This window comes from Echiichthys vipera (genome assembly GCF_963691815.1).
Source record: "Echiichthys vipera genome assembly, chromosome: X".
NCBI classification, from domain to species: domain Eukaryota; kingdom Metazoa; phylum Chordata; class Actinopteri; order Perciformes; family Trachinidae; genus Echiichthys; species Echiichthys vipera.
The window spans coordinates 17,554,458-17,578,110 of NC_139825.1; the positions used below are offsets into that span (position 1 = coordinate 17,554,458).

At 39.6% G+C, this 23,653-nt stretch overlaps 1 protein-coding gene across 2 annotated transcripts; it reads left to right on the forward strand.

The window, feature by feature from the left end:
* Nucleotides 1–119: 119 nt before the first annotated feature.
* On the forward strand, nucleotides 120–22,885 carry itcha (itchy E3 ubiquitin protein ligase a). 2 transcript variants are annotated; one of them, XM_083938980.1, is made up of 24 exons: nucleotides 120–201; nucleotides 1,696–1,762; nucleotides 2,089–2,230; nucleotides 2,893–3,017; nucleotides 5,219–5,350; nucleotides 5,807–5,855; nucleotides 6,020–6,198; nucleotides 6,400–6,640; nucleotides 6,862–6,957; nucleotides 7,182–7,356; nucleotides 10,933–11,002; nucleotides 11,092–11,176; nucleotides 12,034–12,162; nucleotides 12,755–12,827; nucleotides 12,999–13,070; nucleotides 13,180–13,268; nucleotides 13,521–13,680; nucleotides 13,766–13,899; nucleotides 14,436–14,576; nucleotides 17,682–17,802; nucleotides 17,942–18,046; nucleotides 18,331–18,427; nucleotides 18,521–18,593; nucleotides 20,263–22,885. In XM_083938980.1, exons 2-24 carry the CDS (start codon nucleotides 1,738–1,740, stop codon nucleotides 20,360–20,362), a joined length of 2,613 nt encoding a protein of 870 aa, XP_083795106.1. In that variant the 5' UTR covers nucleotides 120–201; nucleotides 1,696–1,737; the 3' UTR covers nucleotides 20,363–22,885. The 2 variants fall into 2 exon arrangements, with proteins under 2 accessions (XP_083795106.1, XP_083795107.1); XM_083938981.1 differs by having other exon boundaries at nucleotides 164–201; nucleotides 1,702–1,762.
* Nucleotides 22,886–23,653: the final 768 nt, after the last annotated feature.

Genomic DNA, 23,653 nt, shown 5'->3' on the forward strand with positions numbered 1-23,653 from the left:
CTTTGCCTAAAAACGTTGAAGACCCCTGATGTAAAGATGATACTGTCTATTGTGGAGATAGAATTTTACTGTGAAAAGCTCGCACCGGAAAAGCTGGTCTTGTTCTGGCTAGCGGAACACGGGGCTGTGCCGAGGCAGCTACCTGTCAACAACCGAGGCTGCAGCTGAAGTCTGGTTGGTCCTTTTATCTGCTTCTGTCAGGTATGGCCGTCGGGTTTTTCACTGAATGAAATTTGTGAGATTACCTCGACTGAACGATCGAAGCTGCTCAAGTAACCGCTTTGGTGTTTGCATGACTACCGTTAGTTAATGCACGTAAGCTAACGTTAACTAAGCCTCTCGGTGTTCAGGACGTCGGCGAACAAAGTTGCCCTCAGGTGCTGGAACTTCTCTGTTATTAACAAAACTATAACATTGTAGCCAATAATACTTTTTAGAAATAGCACAGTCGAGCCGTCACCTTACAAAAGGCTAGTGTTTTTTTTAAGTTGTCTTGACAACAAACCTGCTGGCTAACCCCCCTGCTAACTTGACAGATGAAGCTACAGTTGTTCTACTTTCATGGTGCAGGGAACACGTCGCCTCTTTGACAACTTGATGTTGCTGTTTATTCCACGTCTTTCTCGTTTGTTAAAACATATGTATGTACTCACGTTGTATTGCTTTTGAAACTACCTCCCTGGCTTGTCAAGGGATATTGTCAAAGATTAGCAAGGGAGGTTTAGTGAGACTTAATTTAGCTTTAAAACTAGGGGACGGGATTTCCGTTATGAAAGGCAACGTTACACGGCGGTTTCTTGAAATAGCTGAGATTAAAAGCAGAGGCGATTCTAGAGTCTGTTGGGGGCTTTAAAGCTAAAATTCACAAGGGGCCCCATTTAATCAGCGTCCATCATCTTTATGTTATTATTAATCGGACAACAAAACGATTGCAAAATGTAATTTTTTGAATTTCAAAACTGCATATTCTAGTTGTCATTAGGTTTGTTTAAACTTAATCATGTATTTAACTTGCAACCGGGTTAAAAAAAACAAAACAAAATTGCAACAAGAGTGGGTGGAGTCAGGTGGGGAACCTTTAGGGAGGTCAGGTCTCCTAAAGTCACAATATTTGCGCATTGTCACTGCTGTAGTTTAAAGTTTGTCAGCCCTCGGGGGCCTCCTACTGGCCTGGGGCCCCAAGCAGTTGCCCGTCTTTTCTGCTGACAAGCAGCGCAGTTAGTGGTGTGCATTTTGGTGAAGTTTGTATTTTTGAAGAATTTAAATTATACAAATTTGATATAGATTGTGTAGAGTTTTAAAGTAATACTGCATATGATGAGTCAGAAAGTCAGGCCATAATTACAAGACTGTCAGTGGGATCATATACAGTTGAAATAATCTTAAAATGAAATACAGTTTAGCTTAAATTCATACTATGAAGCAAATTCACCTGAAATATTTAGTTTAGCTTTTACTGAAGATCAACAAGTTAGTGAGTCAGAATCACTACAAACATACTATTTTATTATCTACAGATTGCTGAAACTACCAAACATATCCCCTTGTCTTAATTAGATTGTCTCACCAGTCGATATTGCTATTCCAAGCAAAGCTATGCCCTAACCCTAATCACTTTTAGGTTGCAGAGTGATTCTGTATGTAGGTTACCCGCATAGAGTGTCCCATGTTTTCATCTGACGTCACTGGTTGCAGGTGCAGGTCCCTTCGACAAGGCTGCAGTGTTAAGGATGAGCCATGAAGGCCCAATTACAGGTCACAGGTAAGTTATGAGTTATCACTGAAAGATTTGTAAGCTCATCTATCAATAAAAATAGACACAAATTTATAAAGCTGTAGTTTTCAGTACTGTTTGACTTTGTCTTAGGAGCGAGTATAGTGAAAACGTACTTTAAGAACTGTCACCGACTGCTGTTGTGTTTTGTGTTCAGTACTGGGAAGCTAAAGGAAGTGGTGGTTTTTATTTATATGTTCATGATATAAGCAAGCTGTCTGCATCTTTACAAAATGCAACCTCTAATAAATTATGATTAAATCTACAGAAAGTTAAATAACAGCTAGTTCACTGTGTTGTTTTCTGATTTCAAGTGCTTTCAGCTAAGCTAAAGGAAAACAAAAAGAACTGGTTTGGTCCCAGCCCGTATGTTGAATTAGCCGTGGATGGCCAATCGAAGAGGACTGAGAAGTGCAACAACACACACAGTCCCAAATGGAGGCATGCTGTCACAGTGTGAGTATGACTGTCGTGTTTGTCACCAGAGAGAAATCAGTTTAACAAATAGTGAATTAATTATTGGGTGATGTGCGAGTTGATAATAGGAATGTTATTTTTATTTTAACTAAATCTACATAAAGCATTGTGGGTGTTTATGTCTATATTTTAGTTGGCATGTTGTAAGTGTAGAGTCTATGTTTGTTGTCTATATTTTAGTCAGTCTGTTTATGGTGTTAAGTTACTGAGCTGGGAATTTGGTGATTCTGTCAATAAGGATAAACTTAATACTTGGAAGTTTTTTTTTGAATATCTGATGTATATGAATAAAAATAGCAGCTGAGTTAACAAAGTTAATGCCCCCAACACTTACTTCCTTATCATGGTGCCATTGAAATAGGTCCTAGCGTGTACCAATGAGTTAGTTACTGGTAAAACTAATTATCTCAGGGGTATTTTATAAATAAAGATATATATCATATATAATTAGAGCACTATATCTCAAAATCATAGATTGCATCAAATCTGTAAGTATATAGATTATGTGTATTACCACCCTAAATCCCAGAAGGAATGGTTTACCATTGCTTCACACACATATGTTAGGAATATATACTTAATATAATACCTCCCCAACTTTAAAAAAATAAATAATTTGTGTTATTCTCACTTTTCCTCAGAATTGTGACTCCGGTCAGTAAGCTGATCTTTCGTGTTTGGAGCCACCAGACACTGAAAGCAGACATCCTGTTGGGAATGGCCATCCTGGAGATCAGTGAGACCCTCAAGGCTAACGACCTGAAACGTAAGTTCCCACTACATTCTTTCTTGTAAGTGATAATCTTGTGTTTAAAGTCAAAAAAGAATCTTTTAAGTCAAGTATGTATGAGGCTAATATTTCTAGGCTCTTTCGGTGGATTCCCACAGAATATTATGAGGTAATCAGTAGGGCTGAAACAATAACTCGAGTGACTCGATTACAAAAAAGGCAAAATCTCTTCCTGAATGATTCCTTTAATTCCTATCTCACGCGTTATGCGGCCTGTTCAGTGCAGGGATCATTGTTCCACACGGACTGTTTTTGCGGATGCACATCACTACATCCAGAAAAGGCAGAGGATCATTTCACACTTAAAAAAGAAGCCAAAAAGGTGCAATGTGTCCACTGCTAACTAGAACTCCTATTCCACAACAGCACGAGATCGATGATTCAGCGTCTGAGCCCAAAGCAGCCCGTAATTGGCGCCACTTCACCAAGCGCCACTGTTCAGGTTTAAGGAGGGCGGTTGCCGTAGTGACAGAGAAACAGGAAGAGAATGTGTTACATTAGCTGTCCTCGTGAATGCCTCTATGTTTACTTTTTTATGAATGTTAAAATCAAAAGTCCCCTACCTGATCAGTCTTTATACTTTTGTTTGAGGAAATGTGTCAGTGGCATTTTGTCTATTGCTTGTTGTAACAGTAAACAGAAAGACAGCGAGTCGCTCTTCCTAAGAATATCTATCTCTGGTTCATTTTCTAAATAAAGCTATTTCTTTGAAAGCTGAGTAAACACGTGCATCACGTAGAATTTTATGCACCACTTTGAATTGTTGAAATAATAAACTTATTCATGGTAAACACACACACACACACACACACACCTGTTAGGTTACCACACATAGTAGGCCTACCCCAGACATAATATATATATTTTTTTATTCGATTACTCGATTAATCGATGAGATAATCGGTAGAATACTCTATTACAAAAAAGATTCAATAGCTGCAGCCCTAGTAATCAGGACAATGCTCCCACCACATGTCTATCTATTTCAGGTTGATGGAAAGTTGTATCCCTTGGAATCTCCCTTTCAGTATTAATTTTGTGTGTCTTATCAGCAGCATATTATATTTGGCAGATGTTGAACACACTGTTATATGTGTTATATGTGTGTATATGTGCCTGTGTTTGTTATGAGAATGTTTTATTGCGCTTTGATAAGCTTAACAACCAATGTACACAGTACTTAATGGGTTATTTTTTTCACTGCGGTAGAGGCCTCACCTTTTAAATTATGACCTTCTTCTAGCTTGGAGTTGATTACCGCCTAGTACAATAACTCACATTGGCATGTTCAAACTATGTGACATTAAATTATGTTCCATATTCTATATAAAGCTGCCAATTACTTTCCATTTGACAATACTAAATACGATTTTAAAAACCTAACTACTAGGTACTTGCGACCATGCTGCTTGTTACACCCCACTGTGACCAAAGTGGTTTGAGCTGACAGAGTTGACTGACACTGCCGTCTTTAGAGCCCCATAGTTTCACCAGCAGGACTGAGAAGAGCAACCACAACCTTGATTATAGGGATAATTACATTTTTCCCTAGACAGTTTGGGTTCATGTCCAATCCTTGTTAGTATAGTAGTATAATATCTGTTCTGATTATTTCTGTGGCAGTCAGGCTGCCCTGACAACTCCCTGGAGCCTGCCAAGGCCACGATTCCCTTGGCGCCTCCAATCTGACTCTGTAGACTTAAATGATAACACTCACAGCCACTTCCTTAAAGTCATGTTTATGCATTTAGCAAGATTTAAGCACATCTCATTGCTGTCTCGATCCACCTTCCTAGTATAAGAATCTGGGTTTTCTGTTTCAGAATTGAGGTAGCTTTATGCACTACTTTGTGTTGACGACTCTTCTGTTTCTCCTTGGTCAAGTAATTAAACTCCTTCAGTATCAGACATAAAGGACTCTGGCATTTTCTTTTCTTTTCCGGCATCATAATAAATTCTTCCCTAACACTTGAGAATGAGACGATTATGAAAGGCCGGTGAGGGTGGCCCTAAGTGAAAATGTCTTTTAATTTTAATCTCAGATTTTTCATTGGGAAAAATGAGTAAATGACCTCAGAGCAGTCGTAGCATCATCTGTTTTCATTTTGTTGTGATGGGTCAATGTTATGAGCAAATTATAAGCACCTGTTTAACAATATATTCTGTACCCTCCCCAGTATGTGAGGTGGTGCAGACATTGCAGCTGTGCTCTGACAGAGACTCACAGGATGTTGTAGGTGACCTGTCAGTCTGTCTGGACGGCATGCAGGTAGATCCAGAAACCTTTGCCTCAGCAGAGAAAGAACATGGTACGGAACCACACGCAGACAAAAATCCACTATACTAGCTTGACCACATGAACATTTGGAGAACATAAACAAACATAATTCAGTAATTTAGCAGTTACTAAGAGATTCTCCCTCCCTTTCCCTTCATAGTTTATTCGACAGTCATCAGTGTTAGTGAAAAAAGTCTGTTACAACTGCAGATATCAATTTATTTGGCTCCGGATTAGACTTCTTTATAGAGCCTGGTTGATACATCGGCTATCTTGGCTCATCACAGATATATAGAGATCATCATATATATGTCAGCTGTTAAGTAACAAGAACGTTTTCAGAAATGGCAATAATATGCCTGAAAGCACTGACAAATTTATTTTTACTTAGTACATATCTCACAATTCTTAAATAACCAACTGCTGCAGGAGTAACATCCCAAGTTATAATTGTTGTCACTTGTCACCTTGTTCCCTGTCATTCCAGCTTCTGTTCCAAATGGAAATGCAAGACAAAATGGCGACACTGGCAACAGGTTCAGTAAACTTTACAGGCCTATACATGCTTTTTTGTGCAAATCTTAGGATAGGTGTTTGGTAAAAATAATAGCATATATCTTATGAAGTTTTTTTGTTAACATATAAAATACTAATTTTATAACTATAGAATAACTGACCTAGAAAATATCTTGATCCCCAGGTCAAGCAGGGACACATCTCCCTCCAGTGACTCAGAGGAGTGGATTATTGTACCTAATGGCAATGCTGTCAATGGTACGGGTTCTCCTTCCCGATCTCCAGGGGGCTCTAATGCCTCGTGCCCTCCCAGACCAGCCCGACCTCCTCCTCATACACCTCGTAGACCAGCAGCCTCACCAAGTAGGAACGACACAAGATATCAAAGACTTTACAATATACAATTTGACATACCAGTCATTTCAAATTCTCACATATAGTTGATTTTCTTTCATATACAGAAATAGTGTGTGCATTGTGTTAAACGACTTCAATCAAAGCAAATAAATATCTGCAAAATAATTCACAGATTCTTTTCTGCCATCCTCCCTCTCCCCTCCCCAGCTTCTTCTAGCAGTTCCTCCCCTAGTGAGCTGAGTGAAGGTCTAGCTTCCGATGGCTCCTCTCAGGCGTCAGCTAGTGGGTGTTCAAATCAGCAGGATGACTCAAGCGCTGTAGCAGCATCAGCATCAGCAGGTTCTTCACAGACAGCAAGTGGCCCCAAACCAGGGACTTCTGCCTCAGCAGCACTGGCCACAACAACTCCCAGAATCACACCCATTACTAACGGTCCCTTACCACCAGGGTAAATGAGCAAGTGACTACTCTTGGTTCTGCAAGTCTTTGCTGTTAACGGGCATATTAGACTCCAGCTTTTAAAATCTTTCTTTGTTGTTGTTGTTGTATTAGATAGCAACATTTTTAGGTATTTTAAATAATTCTGTTTTTCAAATGACAGAATTTGTTTGTTCTGTAGTTGACCTCCCTTCCTGTGCTTTGTCTTTGTTCACTCACCTGTCTCTGTAGGTGGGAGCAAAGGGTGGACCAGAACGGAAGAATGTACTATGTGGATCACATTGAGAAAAGGACAACCTGGGAAAGGCCTGATCCTCTGCCCACAGGGTACCAACACATTTGATCTATTTTTTGTTATAGTAGCATACAAATGATCTCCGATTAGTACAGGCATATTTCATAACCACTTGAATCATTACTGAAGAGTTACACTCTTTTTTTTAGTCACATTGTCCTTTTAAATGTAATGTCAGTGACTTTATTAAGATACTAGAACAGATTATTATGGCTGTCAGGAGCCTTCATTGTCTTTTACTTTCCCTGTTCTGTAGGTGGGAGCGCAGGGTGGACCCGATGGGTAGGGTGTACTATGTTGACCACATAACCCGAACTACTACGTGGCAACGCCCCACACAGGAGTCGGTGCGTAACTATGAAGAGTGGCAGCACCAGCGCAGCCAGCTGCAGGGAGCCATGCAGCAGTTTAACCAGAGGTTCATTTATGGGGTGAGAGCAGTCACTGTTTTACTGTTTTTTCATTCACTGCACATAAAGCACAGTTTGAACATTTATTAGGGGGCCATGCAATGCAAGCACCAGCGTGGCCCAGTACCAGTGGTATTGGGAACCTTATTGTTTTCGCAAGGATTTGTATTCATTTTTTTTTCCATCGGTAAAACTCATACTGCAGCCTACACTGTACAAGTTATGGAGGTGAGACTTTGAACTTTGGTTCAGACCCCTGCACACACAGCAGACACCAAAAATGAAACATGTTCACCAGCAGGCTGGGCTATGATCAAGTGGAATTCGTTTTTGCCTCTAACTCCCACATCGTACCTCGCACATTTAAAATTCTACTTAATCTTCCTATATGTGAAAGCTACTTTTTCAAACTCCTCCTAGTGTCTGATCAAGATGAAACTTGGTACACATCATATTTTGATGTTCCTGATCAAAAGCCTGTGAAATTTAAGTCAAAAGCAACTGGACTCTGTTGTTTGTCTTGGAAGACGTTTCACCTCTCATCCAAGAGGCTTCATCAGTTCATTCATGCATCTGACCAGGCTGGGACTGGTCCAACTAACTGATGTGCAGATCCAGGTATTTAGCATCTAGTGAGGCCGTGCACGAGGCCGATGATGTCACTGGAACCCTTTGTGCTCCAAGTGCCAACGACATTCGTTGGAGTGACAGTCGTTGGTGGGAAGTTGGTTTGGACTTCGTTAGTGCTCTATTGAGTCTTAACGACAGTCGTTGGAGTCACAGGAGGCCATTTGTGAACAGTTGTTCTTTGAGGTCAGATTGTTGAATCTCCTGGGAAGGGATGAAAGGGCAGCATTATAAATTGGAGATAAGTGGTATCTCAGACCACCTCCAATGAAGAGATCTTTGCATTCCTCGTTGCATTGGACAGCATAAACCAAATTGCTTTTGTGGGTGTGTGGTGTTCTGTCCTTGGGATGTACAAGTCTCTGTCTGAGTGTGTTACTGGGTTTGAAATACACAGGGAGGCAGTGTTTGTTGAAGATCCTCCTGAGTTTCTCTGATACCCCAGCCACATACGGGATGACTTTGTTGTTTCTCTTGTTTTGTTTTTCTTTCTCAACCACTTTGGTTTTCTTTCTGGAAGCAGCTGCTGTTTTCACAAATGTCCAGCTGGGGTAACCACAAGTTGTGAGGGCGCCTCTCAGGTGTTTGCGTTCTTCCCCTTGGGCCTGTGAGCTGGTGGGTACGTTATCAGCTCTATGCTGCAGTGTTCTGATAACTCCAAGCTTGTGTGCCAGGGGGTGGTGGGAGACAAACAGTAGATATTGATCTGTGTGAGTGGGTTTTCTGTATACCCCAATGTGGAGGCTTCTGTCATTCTCCATATGGACGTCACAGTCTAAGAAAGGCAACTGTTGTCCTCGACTTCTTCTCTGGTGAACTTGATTTTTCTGTCCACTGAGTTTATATGTTCGGTAAAAGTTGGCACCTCTTTGGATTTGATTTTAACCCATGTGTCGTCCACATATCTGAACCAATGGCTCTGTGTTATTCCTTTTGAAGGAGTTCAAAGCCTTGTCCTCTACCTCCCCCATGTATAGATTTGCCACAATAGGGGATACTGGTGAACCCATGGCACAGCTGTGTTTTGTCTGTAAAATTTGCCATTAAACTGGAAATATGTGGCGTTCAGGCACAAATTGTAAAGGAACAATTTCCTGTAGATTACAGTCAAAACGGGAAGTGCTGCATATCTTCTCCAAATTGTGTCTGATCAACACAAAACTTAGTAATCTAGTTTTCTGTGTCTTACTGAGGCCTGTTACAAACTTTGACAACAGCCAACCACTAGGTGGCGCTATAATGCAGAATTCATCATGTCATAGCAGTTATAAGTCAGGTTAACAAGAAACTTACAACAATAGTTTCTGCTGCTCGTCTGAAGCTTTGAGAAAAATATGACATCAACCATCCAGGAGGTGGAGCTGTTTTGAATATCACCGTATCACAGCATTAACCGTTATGTAAACAAAACTTTTAGGGGATGTATAGACTGGGGCCCCTGCAGAACACACCAAACTTGACACATGTCCACCACAAGGTGGCGCTAAAATCAAGGAAAAGGCTTTTTGGCCTCTACATCGTTTATCGCAAATATAGATTTCTTACGTCCACATGTTCTCTGTAAGGCGCTGAATCTTGGGATTTAGACCGTGGCACATTTCTTTTGCAAAAACTAAAAAAATACAATTTTTTTTAAACTCCTCCTAGGCTAAGTCCGATCACCACAAAACTTTGCAGGAATTATCTTTCAATAATCTTGATGAAAAGTTATCAAAAGAATTGTAATAGTCCAAAACATGTGTGAGTTAGAAAGGAAGAACTTCCTGTATGTTGTAATCAAAACAGGAAGTGTGTATATCTCTGCAATAATTAGTCCGATTAACATCAAACCCAGACTGATAGTTCTTCATGGTAACTTGAGGCTATGTGCAAAATTTGAGATCAATCAGACATTAGTTGGTGCTGTTAAGCAAAATTGAAAAACACACCAACCATGCAAAAATATTCAAAAACTACTTTTGCAAACTCATCCTAGGCCGAGAGTCCCATCAGCATGAAATTTTGCACACATAATCTTTCTGTCCCTACAATCAAAAATTATCAAAATGTGGAAGTTATAGGGGACTTCCTGTGCGTTTTAGTCAAAACAAGAAGTGGTGCGTTACTATGCAGAATTTCTCTGATTATCATACAACTTGTAAAAGTTACTTCCCATGCTCCACTGAGGGTCTGTGCAAAATCTGACAACCTCATTCCCACACAAGCTGGGGCCGTTGTGAAAAATTGAGTAATGCATGCATTTTGTGAACAAACGCAATATCCACTAATTCAAATACTAATTCAAACTACTGTCTGTACTGCGCTGAAGCTGCGATTTGTATCGTTGCCTGTGGACCTGCAGGTCCGAATTGCATCACCTCCGCAGGTCAACGGGCCTGAGTTGCCCGAGGGCTTGGACCCCGTTGATACCTGCTTGCAGGTCTAGTTTGTTTTAATTTACTTAAAGATCCAGTCCGGACATGATTAATGACCAATGACCAAGCAGAAATACTCTGCTTTGAGTAATAATTGACATCTTCTCCTTCTACCATTAAAAACAAACAAACAAACCCCCCCCCACCCCCCACCCCACCTCCCAGTGTTGATAAATATGAATGTGAAAACTACATTTCAGTGTTGAACCTTGCACATAAATCGTTCTGCATACTAAAGCTCAATATCCAAGTGAAGTAACAGTAAGGCGAACATGTTTGGCTCTTAGGTCTGAAATGGACTCAAATGGGGAGGACTGCATGACTCTCTGTATGATCCTAGCAATAGATAGCTATGGCTAGCATGTTTTAGGTCGCTTGGTTGAGGAACTTCAAATGTTAACACTGTGGGAACAGAGATACGAATGCGATGAAATCAATTACACTTGCTTTATGTTACATTTGAACTACACTACAGTTCTGTTTGCTTTAAAAGGCTTTGTCAAAGGCAGATTTTTTAGACTTTATCAGCATGTGTCCCTTTCTCTCTCTGGCTCAGCTCCAGGACCAGTTGGCAGCCACAGCCAACAAAGAGTTTGACCCACTGGGACCTTTGCCACATGGTTGGGGTAAACAGCACCTTGCATTGGAGCATTTCTTCTTGTTGTTGTCACTGAAAAGATGCATAACATTGAATTGATTGTTTTTCTTATGTCAGAGAAAAGAACAGACACCAACGGCAGAGTGTATTTTGTTCATCACCCGACTCGGGCGACACAGTGGGAGGACCCCAGGACACAAGGGTGAGATGCCTGAGCCTGTGTGTTTTGTAATGTGTATCTTGATACTGTCATACCTTATTAATAAACTGACTATAAATAATGCTGACTAACTTAGCTACAGTTTTAATTGTCTGTAAGAGGCGCTAATGTGTCAGCAACTTGCTCAGCTCCAGTATTTCTACTGAAGTATGGAGAATGATGGAGTGACACACATGTGGTTATTCTTTTATGCTTAGAAACAAATGGTGGATAATGACAGCACAAACGCATACTAACAATTTTGAAAGTGTACAATTGTAGAATGTAGAAACGTTTAACAACTAAAAGCTTTGTCAAATATATTGGTAGTATTCACAAACATGATTGGTTTTAGGGGATAATTGCTATAAGAGTCTTCAAAAGGGACGTTATGTGTCCACAAAGGAAAGCATCTGACCAAACAGTTTCATGTCACTAGTTAATAACTGTTGAGCAGTATGGAGGTTTTTTTTAATTTTAATGGGGCATACTTATAGATATTTGATATTTATGATATTTCCACATTCTTGAATTATTTGATCGAAATTTATTGAATGTTCATATCACACTGAAGAGAATACAAGTCAAATATCAGGCAAACATGGTTATATCAAGAAAACCTCAGTGTTAGGGAATTCTTCTTCACGACGACCATTTAATATTCACACATTAATATGTCTGCTGTTTTATTTGTACATAAATAGTTAATGCTCCTGTTTGTGTATCTCAGTTATTAGTGCACATTTTCTTTTGTAATTTGATTAACCAATTTCATTGCAGTGTAAGTTGTGTGTATCCATTTATGTCTTTAACAATTAATGTATTTAATGTATATATTCATGTGTTTTTGTACTGTTCAGGCTGCTGAATGACAAGCCACTGCCAGAGGGTTGGGAGATGAGGTTCACTGTGGATGGTATTCCCTACTTTGTAGACCACAACAGGCGAACCACAACCTACATTGACCCTCGCACAGGGAAATCTTCACTGTAAGTTCTTGTTTAAATGGTGTTAATTTTAGGCACTGCTTACAAGTGGAGCTACAGGTCATTTGTTTTTTTCCCAAACTGATACTTGTCCAGGAGCTGTTGTCTGAAGTTTAGATTAGATGCATTTAAATCATTGATTTCAATCATAGAGTGTGGTCTATACCTACCCTGTAAAGTGTCCTGAGATAACTTTTGTTATGATTTGGCATTATAAATAAAATTGAATTGAACTGAATTGATTGGTATCACATGGATTATCCTTATTACAATGATAAAAAGCCTGATTAGAGCATCCCTAAACAGCATATACGCTATACAGTGGCAGCATATCCCCAAAGCAATTTCAGTCAAAAGCAACTGGACTTGGTTATTTATCTAGGAAGACGTTTCACCTCTCATCCAAGAGGCTTCATCAGTTCATGTACGCATCTGACCAGGCTGGGACTGGTCCACAACGATGACCTGGACAAATGAGAACATTCACAGGCTCAGTGGCAGCATAGTTTCACATCACTTTCCTTGCCATAGATACATCAACAAAATGTGCTGCTTGAATGGACATTGAAAATGGGTCTTCTGGTCTTTTCCACAGTGAGAATGGGCCACAGATAACATATGTCAGAGACTTCAAAGCCAAAGTGCAGTACTTCAGGTTCTGGTGTCAGGTATGTGCTGCACAACAGGTGTTAAAATGTTACTTCCCACAATTGTTGTTGTGTGGCTACTTTGTGTCATGTCTCTGAATGTGCAAAGATAAAGTTAATGTTCACTTCAAATGGTCTAAAATGTGAAAGTATTTGTAAAGTTCTTATCCTCCCCTTTCCCCCAACTCTCAGCAATTGTCGATGCCTCAGCATATTAAGATTAATGTCTCCCGGAAAACCTTGTTTGAGGATTCATTCCAACAGGTGATCATCTCAAGATGCTGTCTTCTTTTTTCTCTTTCTCTGTTTAACAGTATTGTCTTGTTAATGTTTGAGGTGTGTACCTGTTATAATTATTTTTCTGCATTCAAAGATCATGAGCTTCCATCCTCAAGATTTGAGGCGGAGACTGTGGATAATTTTCCCTGGAGAGGAAGGCTTGGACTATGGAGGTGTGGCCAGGTAATGTCAACTGAATTTTTGTACAATTACAATTGTGTCACTGCTACTAAGGTGTGTTTTTTCCTTATTTGTATCTTTTTGACACTGTCCTTACCTCACAAAAGATGTTGTAGTAATGAAAGCACATCTCCTTATATCTCATTGAAATCCTGATCTACAAGATTTTGCAAACCACCTCAACCATACTGGTTGAGGTGGTTAGACCACTTTCACTTAATTGTGTTTTATGGTCATCTGTGGTTTTATTTTCAGGGAATGGTTCTTCTTACTCTCTCATGAAGTACTGAACCCCATGTACTGTTTGTTTGAGTATGCTGGCAAGGATAACTACTGTCTGCAGATCAACCCTGCCTCCTACATCAACCCTGATCACCTCAAGTACTTCAAGTTCATAGGACGCTTCATTGCCATGGTACCAACTGTTTTTTTCTGTTTGTATCTGGCTGTTGTTTTTAATAAATTTGTACACCCAACTGTCCTGTATTTTTCCTTTCTAGGCCTTGTTCCATGGCAAATTCATCGACACAGGTTTCTCCCTGCCCTTCTACAAGCGCATTCTGAACAAACCTCTGGCTCTCAAAGACCTGGAGTCCATAGATCCAGAGTTTTACAACTCACTCATCTGGATCAAGTAGGTCTTGGGATACTAGAGATAATGTGTGACTTTGTTGGTGGGTAACTGGTGGACACGTAGAAAATGGGGAGGGTTTGCATAGGTGGAATGACGGACTCGGTAGCATGTTTATGTCACTTAAAATGGCATGGTGGTAATTTTCAGAGGTTTTTCCTGCTTGATAATAAAAAAATAAAAAATCCTCACCGAATGTGTTTAATAGCAATGTATCTATCAACTGTTTAACAAGCAGAACATGAATGGGATCTTGGGTTCCTCACAGGTTTTAAAGGAAAAGTAATCAATTTTGGGAAATGCGCTTATTTGCTTTTTTTTGCCAGGAGTTAGATTAAAGTTCGATACCTGGGTTATGTGCCAGACTATTGCTCAGTCCGGACCAGTTGCTAGGTAACCAATGGAGACTGTCTGGCACAGTGGCTGTGTATACTACCCTACATGCACTTCTGTTACAAACAAACATAGAAATGTATGTGGAGGTACTGATAAGTTGATTTTGTTATTGTTAATAATGATAATTTCTCTCTGGCATGCAGGGATAATAACATAGAGGAGTGTGGTCTGGAGATGTTCTTCTCCGTTGACAAGGAGATCCTCGGGGAGGTCACCACCCACGAGCTGAAACCAGATGGAGGGAACATCCAAGTAACTGAGGAAAATAAGGAGGAATACATCAGGTACAGCTGCATCCTCTGCTGTTTATCATCCACCATGTGTCTTCAACCCCCACACTATAGTCCCTAGTTTTATCCAAGCTGACTTTCAATAGGATAACTCATTGATGTGCCCTACAGTCAAACTCTGACAATATAATAGACAGTACTGTATGTGAACCAAGTGCTTTTCACATTTTCCTGTGATGTGTAATGGACATAATAAATACTATAATTAAAGCTGCAAGCAGAGATGAACAGGCCCTCGCACCCGGTGCATGTTGGGGAGGTTGCTGGTTGCCGGCACTCGCAGCAGTTTGCTTTAGATATTGAGAATTTCATGTAATTCTGATTAATTTTGTCATACAAGTCTGATTTCATGTTGCCAGTAGATGGCGCTGTGTCTGTTAGTCGATATTGGCATGTAGTTGTCCTCAGGCCTCGACTCTAATCATCTCTGGGAAATGGGGTGCAGTTTGGACAATATATGCTGAAGTTAGAGTGACTTCCTGTTTATGGCGAGTGTCACAAAATGCCTGCCATGCCATTACCCAACATACACAAAACATCCATTGTGTTTCCCTACATCAAGTGTAGAACCCACAATGTAAGTTTCATGTAAATTGGTTGATATTTGTCAATTTGTTTCCCTGCTGCCAGTAGGCGGCGCTGTGTCTGTTAGTGGATATTGGCATGTAGTTGTCCTCAGGCCGTGACTCTTTTCATCTCTGGGAAATGTGGTGTAGTAGCATATTGGACAATGTATGTTGAAGTTACAACCACTTCCTGTTTCACAGCGAGGGATAGTCACCACAACAACAGAGTTTGATGAAAAGCAGAAAGCTACATGATTAAGCATCATGAAGGTCTTAAGTATGTGCTGATAGGATTTGAGGTGGATGTGGTCAACCGTCTAGGAAAAGAACATCAAAATATATAAAATGTAACTTCCTATTGCCCGTAGGGGGCACTATGAAAGTGATTCAAAATTGTCCTAATTATGTGTTCAGGGCGGGTGTCTTATCAAACATGTGAAGTTTGGAAAAGTTCTGAGCACCTGGTGTGCTGCAGGGCCCAGCCAAGGCCAAGCTGATTGATGAAAACGCGTATGCTCTGCAATTTAGCATCGCCTATGTCTTGAAGGTGTACAGACCAACTCTGAAGTCATTCTGCTGAAATCTCTAGGAGGAGTTCGTTAAAGTACAGTGCAAAGTTTTTGAAAAAAATGTCCAAAAATGACATTTTCAAATTAAATGGCAGACTTCTTGTTGTGTTCAGGGCGTACCTCCAAGAAGATATTTTGTGTGTCTCTGCATTCTTCACATGCTTACCAATTTTCATACATGTACATTAGGGCTGGAACGGTTTATTAAAAAAATCTGTCCTGTTCAGTACGCATGTCACTGTTCGGGACACGTGTTTACCGTTTGGTTTATGAGGCGCAAGGTAGCGTAAGCCTTCATGACCACTGTCCCTTCTTGTATCCAAGTCAGAGCGTAAAATCCCGACGAGCTGGGAGACTTGCTCCATGCGCTCCCTGTAGGTGCGCAGCTATCACTACGCACGCTCCCGCTACGCTCATCTTTTGGGTTTCTGAATCCTCTTGGCAACAGCTCGCCAAGCTCCGCTCTGTTGTTGTCCTCAGTCGTTTCTGTCTGGTTGAATAAAGTCTATGGGTTAAATCCATGGTTAAATCACCACATCAATGTCTCTTTATACTTTGAAAAAAAGAAAGGTTGTCACAGAAAACCGCCAGTTCACCAGTGAATGGACAGAGAAGTTTTAGTTTCTCTCAATGTTAAGCCTGTGTTTACTCTGCAGCCATATCTGAGTGGAAAGAGGATAAGACATTTTCAGAAAAATCATGCCACTATTTGTGTCAGTCCAGTTTTTTATTAATAAACTAGTGTTTAATATGTACTTGTCAGCCTGGTAAAGTAACTAGTAACTGAAGTAATCAGATAAATGTAGTGGAGTAAAAAGCAGAATATTTCCACTAATTTATAGTGGAGTACAAGAATAGAGTAGCATGTAAATAAAATACTCAAGTAAAGGACAAGAGCCTTAAACTTGTACTTTAGTCCAATAATTGAGTGAAAACCTTTAGTTCACAGCTTTTTCATTTAACAAGGATTGTTTTTGACAAGCTTGTTGCACTTTGAGGCCTATGACTAATATTTACACTGATAAAATAAAGACAATTTATGTACTCCATGTCGTATGTGTGTTTCCAGCTCCTCATTTTGGATCATCTTCGCCAACCGGCCCCAATTCCAAATTAATTGAATAGCCCTGATGTAGCCTATTGCAGTCAGTTCAGTGATTGCTGTTTGTGCATATTTTAATGTTTATATTATTACCTAAGAGCAAACAATTCTTTACCTTATTGCCAAATAAATATATATAAATGCGTAAATGCAGCAGTCTCCCCTACTGTTTCAAAATCTCACATCCCCTTAATTGTTACAGTAATCTCTAAACAAGCTGCCTCATTATTTCAGTTTTTGCATGATTGCATGTCCTTAAGAATATCTGATTAAAAAATAATCTAATTATTAGGCTATAGATCTGATACATCGTATTTTTAGAATCTAAAAGAAATAGAAAAAAACAACCGAACCAAAAACCGTGATATGAACCGAACAGTGGATTTTGTGAACCGTTCCACTCCTAATGTACATTAGGTGAAAGTGTATTGAGGGGCTTGACTTTGGCAACATTCAAGTGGACGCTATCGAGCTAATTTGCCAATTTTTCACCACTTCTGATCTTTATGAAAAGTTAAAAAAAAAAGATATATGTTTAGGCCCTCAAAAATGCAATTTAAGAGGAAAAATAATAATAATAATCATTCCAATTACAATACGGTCCTCGCCGACTTCGTCGGTGCTCTAGCCCTAATAAATAAACATTCACAGCAGTATAATGACAGCATTTAAAGAAGAAAAAGTTTACATTATCACTCCAAACTTTTAATTAGATATTACACTTTTTAATTGATCACAGAACTTAGAATAGTTATCTACCTCTTTTTTATGCAATGAACAATGAATCTTCACTCTTTCAGTGCGATATACTTTATATTATTTAATTGTCTCATTATGTCTATCTTCATATTTCTGTATGCAGGTTGGTGGCAGAATGGAGGCTGTCCAGAGGTGTGGAGGAGCAGACTCAGTCATTCTTTGAGGGCTTCAATGAAGTGTTGCCGCAGCAATACCTTCAATACTTTGATGCAAAAGAATTAGAAGTACTAGACTTATTATCTACAATGTTTACTAATGCAGTAAAGTTTGATGTTTGAGGCAGTGTTGGTTCTTCAAAGTGATGATTCTGCGGGGATCAGGGATGTCTTCATAATTAAGATTTCGCTTCCATCTTGCCTGTAGGTGATGCTGTGTGGGATGCAGGAGATAGACCTGGTGGACTGGCAGAGAAACACAATCTACAGACACTATGCCCGAAGCAGCAAACAGATCCTCTGGTTCTGGCAGGTTGGTACATACAGTTGCTCACTTGTTTTTTTGTTTTTTTTGCTATAGTAGTATTAATACTGCACAGTCGGCGTGCAATTGGATGTTGCCTCTCCTTGAATTCATGACTAAAACCTTTTAGGATTGGATGACTTTTTGCTGTTGCTTCAGAGACTGCGACTTTACTGGGAACAAAGAACAAAACTCTTAATAAAGCAAAGAAAAACTGTGAATTGAGGAGAATTATATAAGTATATTAATCTGTATTTGCTAAGTGGTACTAACACAGAATGATCTGTTGACAGTTTGTAAAGGAGATGGACAACGAGAAGAGGATGAGACTGCTGCAGTTTGTCACAGGAACCTGTCGCCTTCCTGTGGGTGGCTTCGCGGACCTGATGGGTATGCAAAATTGACACATACACACTCACACACTGTCTATTACATCAGATTGACTTCTTGATTTAATTTTCTTTATGCTTGTTATTAATATAGGAAGCAACGGACCTCAAAAGTTCTGCATTGAGAAAGTGGGCAAAGAGAACTGGCTTCCACGAAGCCACACATGGTAAGGCCATTTATTCTACTTCTACTTCCATAGAAGTCCTCAGGCTTCAGGTATTTGACCTTGTGCCACATGCATAAATCTCTGTGTACAGTCTAAGGTTGTCAAACGTATTGATACTTTTCTAAAACTTTTCATTACCATGTTTAAAACGATATGTCCACATTCGATTGTATCAAAAGTATCGACGCTTTAAAAAACAATACATGTATGTATGTATGTATGTATGTATTATACTAGTATTGTATAGAGGCTTTAAATTCTGGTTTTGTGACAACCTTAGTGTATTCACTAAGCCCAAAGACCAAAAAAAAAGGATGCTTTTGGTCTGATTTATAAAGCCACACATACGTCTGATTCCGCTTTTATAAATCTAAATCATTGTGGAACTGGGTGCACATGCACTATTCTTATTTCCGCACCAGTCCAAAATGGATGTAGAAACGCTCTATTGATAGTTGTGCCCCCTTCAGTATGGCAAAAAGGTGCAATTTCACCGACTGTGTTGCATGTCACTACGCATGTCTGTAGCTATTTGTAGTGTGCTAACCACTAATTCATCACATTTCAGCAAACTATCGTTGTGGTAATATCTCAATGATCATTCTTTTTAAATGTCAGAAGGGTGAGCAATGATTCATTCGTAGGTTTCATGTTGAAACTGACTTTAAAAAATGCTTCACAATTCAGGATAAAATGAAACAATGGTTAACAGGGAGATGATGGCCCAAACGTAAATAGTTTTAAATTGAAGTTAATTTTATAAATTCTTCTTTGATTGACATTTTACAGAACACTGTGCAGTTAAAATAATAACAGTAAATTTGGCAAACATTTTAAAAACAATGTTTTCTGTCAATTTATGTTCAATTTGCTCTTTATTGTATCACCCAAAGCTATCGCTGCTCTGAAGTATGTACATTCTTACTATAAATGCCAGCTAATGTGTGAAATAAGGCATATGTATGTTTTTTGTGCATACACATAATCTCTGCATGTGGCCCCGGATGTACAGATTGATTGACAGAATTAAACCTTTATGACCAAACCCTCTTAGTCATTTCTGATTCAACCAGTCACCAGCCTTACGTTATGTAAGGCTTTAATTCGGCATTTTAAGTTGTATAATACTGTGTAAGAATGCATTGTTGCTGTACCTTGAGTAATACAGTTTACAGCACGCGTCTCAAACTAATCCATGAAAGGACCACTGTCGTTGCAGGTTTTCATTCCAAACAAGCAAGAACACACCTGAGCCAACAAATCAACTGTGTGAAGGCAATTCATGCGATTGAATAGGTCGAGTCAGGTGTGTTCTTGCTTGGTTGGAATGAAAACCTGCAGCCCTAGTGGCACTTTTGTGAATCAGTTTGAGACACATGGTTTACACAGTGTTTATTTAGCAGATGCTCTTTTGCAGTGTCAGGTGAAATTTGTGCAGCAGTGAAATAAGTAAACATTTCTAGCCAAATAAGTCAAAATAACACTGAACACGAAAATATGTATTTTATCAGCAGTTATGTAAAAAAAAGAAAGTTCAGTAATCATAATCATTTGAGATACTTTGTTTCACCTGTATGGGTTAAGAGATGCAACATTATAATGTTGGAGATTACACAAATAATCCAATACATTTCTGTGAAGAGTCTTTCTTTCTTTTTTCTTCATGCAGCTTTAATCGTCTGGACCTCCCTCCTTACAAGAGCTATGAGCAGCTGAAGGAGAAGCTCATGTTCGCAATAGAGGAGACAGAAGGCTTTGGGCAGGAGTGATGCAATAAGAGCAGTAGCTGCAGGATTGCTTGGAGGAGCCAGATCCATTTAAGATATGAGAAATGGATTCTCAAATTCTCCTTATAAACTGGTAGATGGAGGTACAAATCTTTATTTTCTATCACATTATCATATTCAGTAACAACTGTTTCTAAGCTGTTTTGTCACAAATGAATTTATCCCACAAGAGACCTGTGAATCCTCCTCACTCTGTTTGACTTCTCACCTGCATGATCAGTTCCACCCTAATGCAGCTGATCTCACTTAGCCCTGGTCAGCCCTCTATCAGGCAACAAAGGCAGAAGAGACGCCCTTCTCACCCTGTCATGTCTGCACTTGTACGTTACACAAGTGCAGTTTCTACACGTACATCTGTGAATCAGTGCAGTAGTTACTTCTTTAGAGCTGCCGAGTTTGGTCTATGCACTACAATTAATAATTTAAGAGAAGAAAAAAAAAACATATTTGTGTATTTTGACATAAAATAAAAAGGTTCATATCTAAAAGTTACATCAAAGGTACATATGTTTTTTGATTTTTCAGACTCAGCTTTTATTTTTCTTTGATGAGAAAAAGGATGGATGGATGCATTTTTTAATAGCTGACTGACTCCTGTAGCACATACGCAGTTTCTTTAATAACTTTGACAAATATGATCATGCTAATTTTGACGGGTGAGTAAGTTGAAACTTTGAACTAGTTTGCACATCGTTCAGTGAGTGGGAAGATGGTTGTGATTGTTCTTAAGAGAGGTTGTATTTTTATGTGCAATAGTTTTGTAGAAAACAATTTTGCCAATAATAGAGCCAAACTGATTTGTTTGATCATTTTATAACTCTTTGGTAAGTTTCAGCATTTACAATTGATTTAAATTCTCTGTATAAAATAGAGGACATTTGCATATCTGCAAGTGTATATGGTGAAACTAGTTTGGTTGTGATTTGATTTGAAAACTTTGCCTTCCCAAAATACTCTGTGCTGTATGTAACATCGGCCTATTTGACCATAAATGGTTACTTCCTTTACCAGTCAGGAAGACAGGAAAGAGTGAAGACTTTTCTTGATAATTCTGAGCTGTTACTAATGAAGTGGGAGCTTTAAGGTGTATTGTGTAACAGGGAACACTGATTTCTTGAATTCCCACTGAAAGGTAGCCAATTCTCTGGTAGATGTCCAGAATTAAGTATTATCCTAAACCGATAATGAAGATACTGAATCCCAGCTGTTTAATGTGTGAAGTGACTAATGCAGTTTATGTAAATGTACTTACAAACTAGAAATGTGTTTAATATCTTAATACATTTAGTTCACCCAAGCAGTGGACCTCTTTGAGTTGCAGGCATTAGCTGATAATTAAGATTTGAATTTATGTACCATAGGTGGCCCTAGTTTTATAGGGTATTCAGATTTGTACAGTAGTATATTAGCATATTTCATGTCTTTTCCAAAAATTAGCTCCTATAACGTCAGACTTAAAGTTTCTCTTTTAGTATGAGGTAGATTCTCACTTAAAGAAAATGACTATAGAACCATTCTACCAAAGGATTTAATTTAATTATTTTTTTGTAAACCATTTGATTTAAGTCTAAGGCACCAAGTGTAATCAATTCTTAACATCCCATAATTGATTGCACATTTCACATCAGTTGTCACTATGAAGTTGTTAGTTGTCCTTTATTATATTAGTGGGTAACACTGTGGGGTACAAACGAGGTAGCTCAGCTGCTTCAATCTTGAATGCAAAAATCTGAACAAAATTTAAATCTGTATATTTTAATGATTTGTAAGCATCAAGTTGTGTTGTGTGTCTGTAGGCAGCACAGTGTACATTGCACAATTCCAATGTGTATGCCAGATCATTAAATCTTAATTTCAAATTCAGTTTCAGCAAATTCACTTTAAGTTCCCAGTGAAATGTAAGAGGCCGTGTCCATCCAAGTGTTGCACATGAATTTCGCCCATGTCTGGACCATGTGGCCGTATGTCATTTCATAAAGTCAATTCTGGTACTACAAAAAAAAAGCTCTAGCTCACTGACCTGGCAGGTTTATTGCCCATCAGTTAATACCAGTTACTGCTCACTTTATTCTTAATTGTGTCAGATTTTTCACATTATCTGACGTTTCCCCTTACCTTACCCTACCCTACCTTAGTAATACAGACAAAACTCAGTGTGTATCCACTGGTGTGCAGATGTGAAGAGTTTAAAAAAAGGTTTGTGATTGACGTTTACTGTTGAATTATTATTTTTTTTAACAGATTACAACTAAAAATATAGCACCTTGACACTCCAAACTGGCTGAATTAACCACTTCACTGTTTAATCACTGCTTTGTTCCAGATCACGGAGCAGTTAAATGTATAGAAATATGCAACATAGTGTTTAGTTGTACTGATTGCATTGTAAATCATGTTGATAGTGTAATCACTGTTTTTTGAAGCTGTAACTTTTTTGATAAGTACAAGTCAATGGTTGAATACTATTTATTTGGAAAATGGGTTTCATGTAACATTGGACTGGATTGAATGAAAAAAATCAGTAATAAAATGATTTAAACACTGGGCTCCTGCAGGACAGTTGTGAAGTGTTATTTATTATCACATTTCTTACATGCATGCACAGTACCCGTCACACATTTCCACACACTTTTCGAACGATCACGAACGATCACCTTATCATGGTGTAGAGGTTTGTGTGTCCCTGTGAACCTGTGTTGTCCGGAGCCTAGTGCTCCTGGTAGGGTCTCCCATGGCAGAGTGGTCTCAGGCGAGGGGCCGGACTAAGAATGGTTCACAAAGACTCAATGGACAAACAAGGAAGAGGAAGAGAGACCCTGCCCGGAGGAAGCCCGGGGCCCCCGTGTGGAGCCAGGCCCAGACAGAGGGCTTGCTGGCGAGGGTTTGCCACGGAGCCCGGCCGGGCACAGCCCCAAAAAGTGACGTGGCACCTCCCTCCTCTCCATCCTGTGGGCCCACCACTCGCAGGAGGAACCACTTGGGTCGGGTGCGCTGCTGCACGGGTGCAGTGAAGTTGAGGGGCCTCGACGGACCAGACACGGGCGGCAGAGGCTGGCTCTGGGGACGTGGAATATCACCTCTCTGTCGGGGGAGGAGCCGGAGCTTGTGCGGGAGGTGGAGCACTACCAGTTAGATCTGGTGGGGCTTACCTCCACACACAGTCTCGGTTCTGGAACCGTACTCCTGGATAGGGGTTGGACCCTATTCTTCTCTGGAGTTGCCAAGGGTGTGAGGCGCCGCCCGGGTGTGAGGATACTCACAAACCCCCGGCTG

What these genes read in the sequence shown, in the direction of transcription:
- itcha (XM_083938980.1), top strand. Translation starts at nt 1,738, where the DNA reads ATGAAGGCCCAATTACAGGTCACAG. An exon ending in CAAGGCTAACGACCTGAAAC is followed by an intron (nt 3,018 to 5,218) that starts GTAAGTTCCCAC and finishes TACCCTCCCCAG; the next exon opens with TATGTGAGGTGGTGCAGACA. An exon ending in AGATCCTCTGGTTCTGGCAG is followed by an intron (nt 18,047 to 18,330) that starts GTTGGTACATAC and finishes ATCTGTTGACAG; the next exon opens with TTTGTAAAGGAGATGGACAA.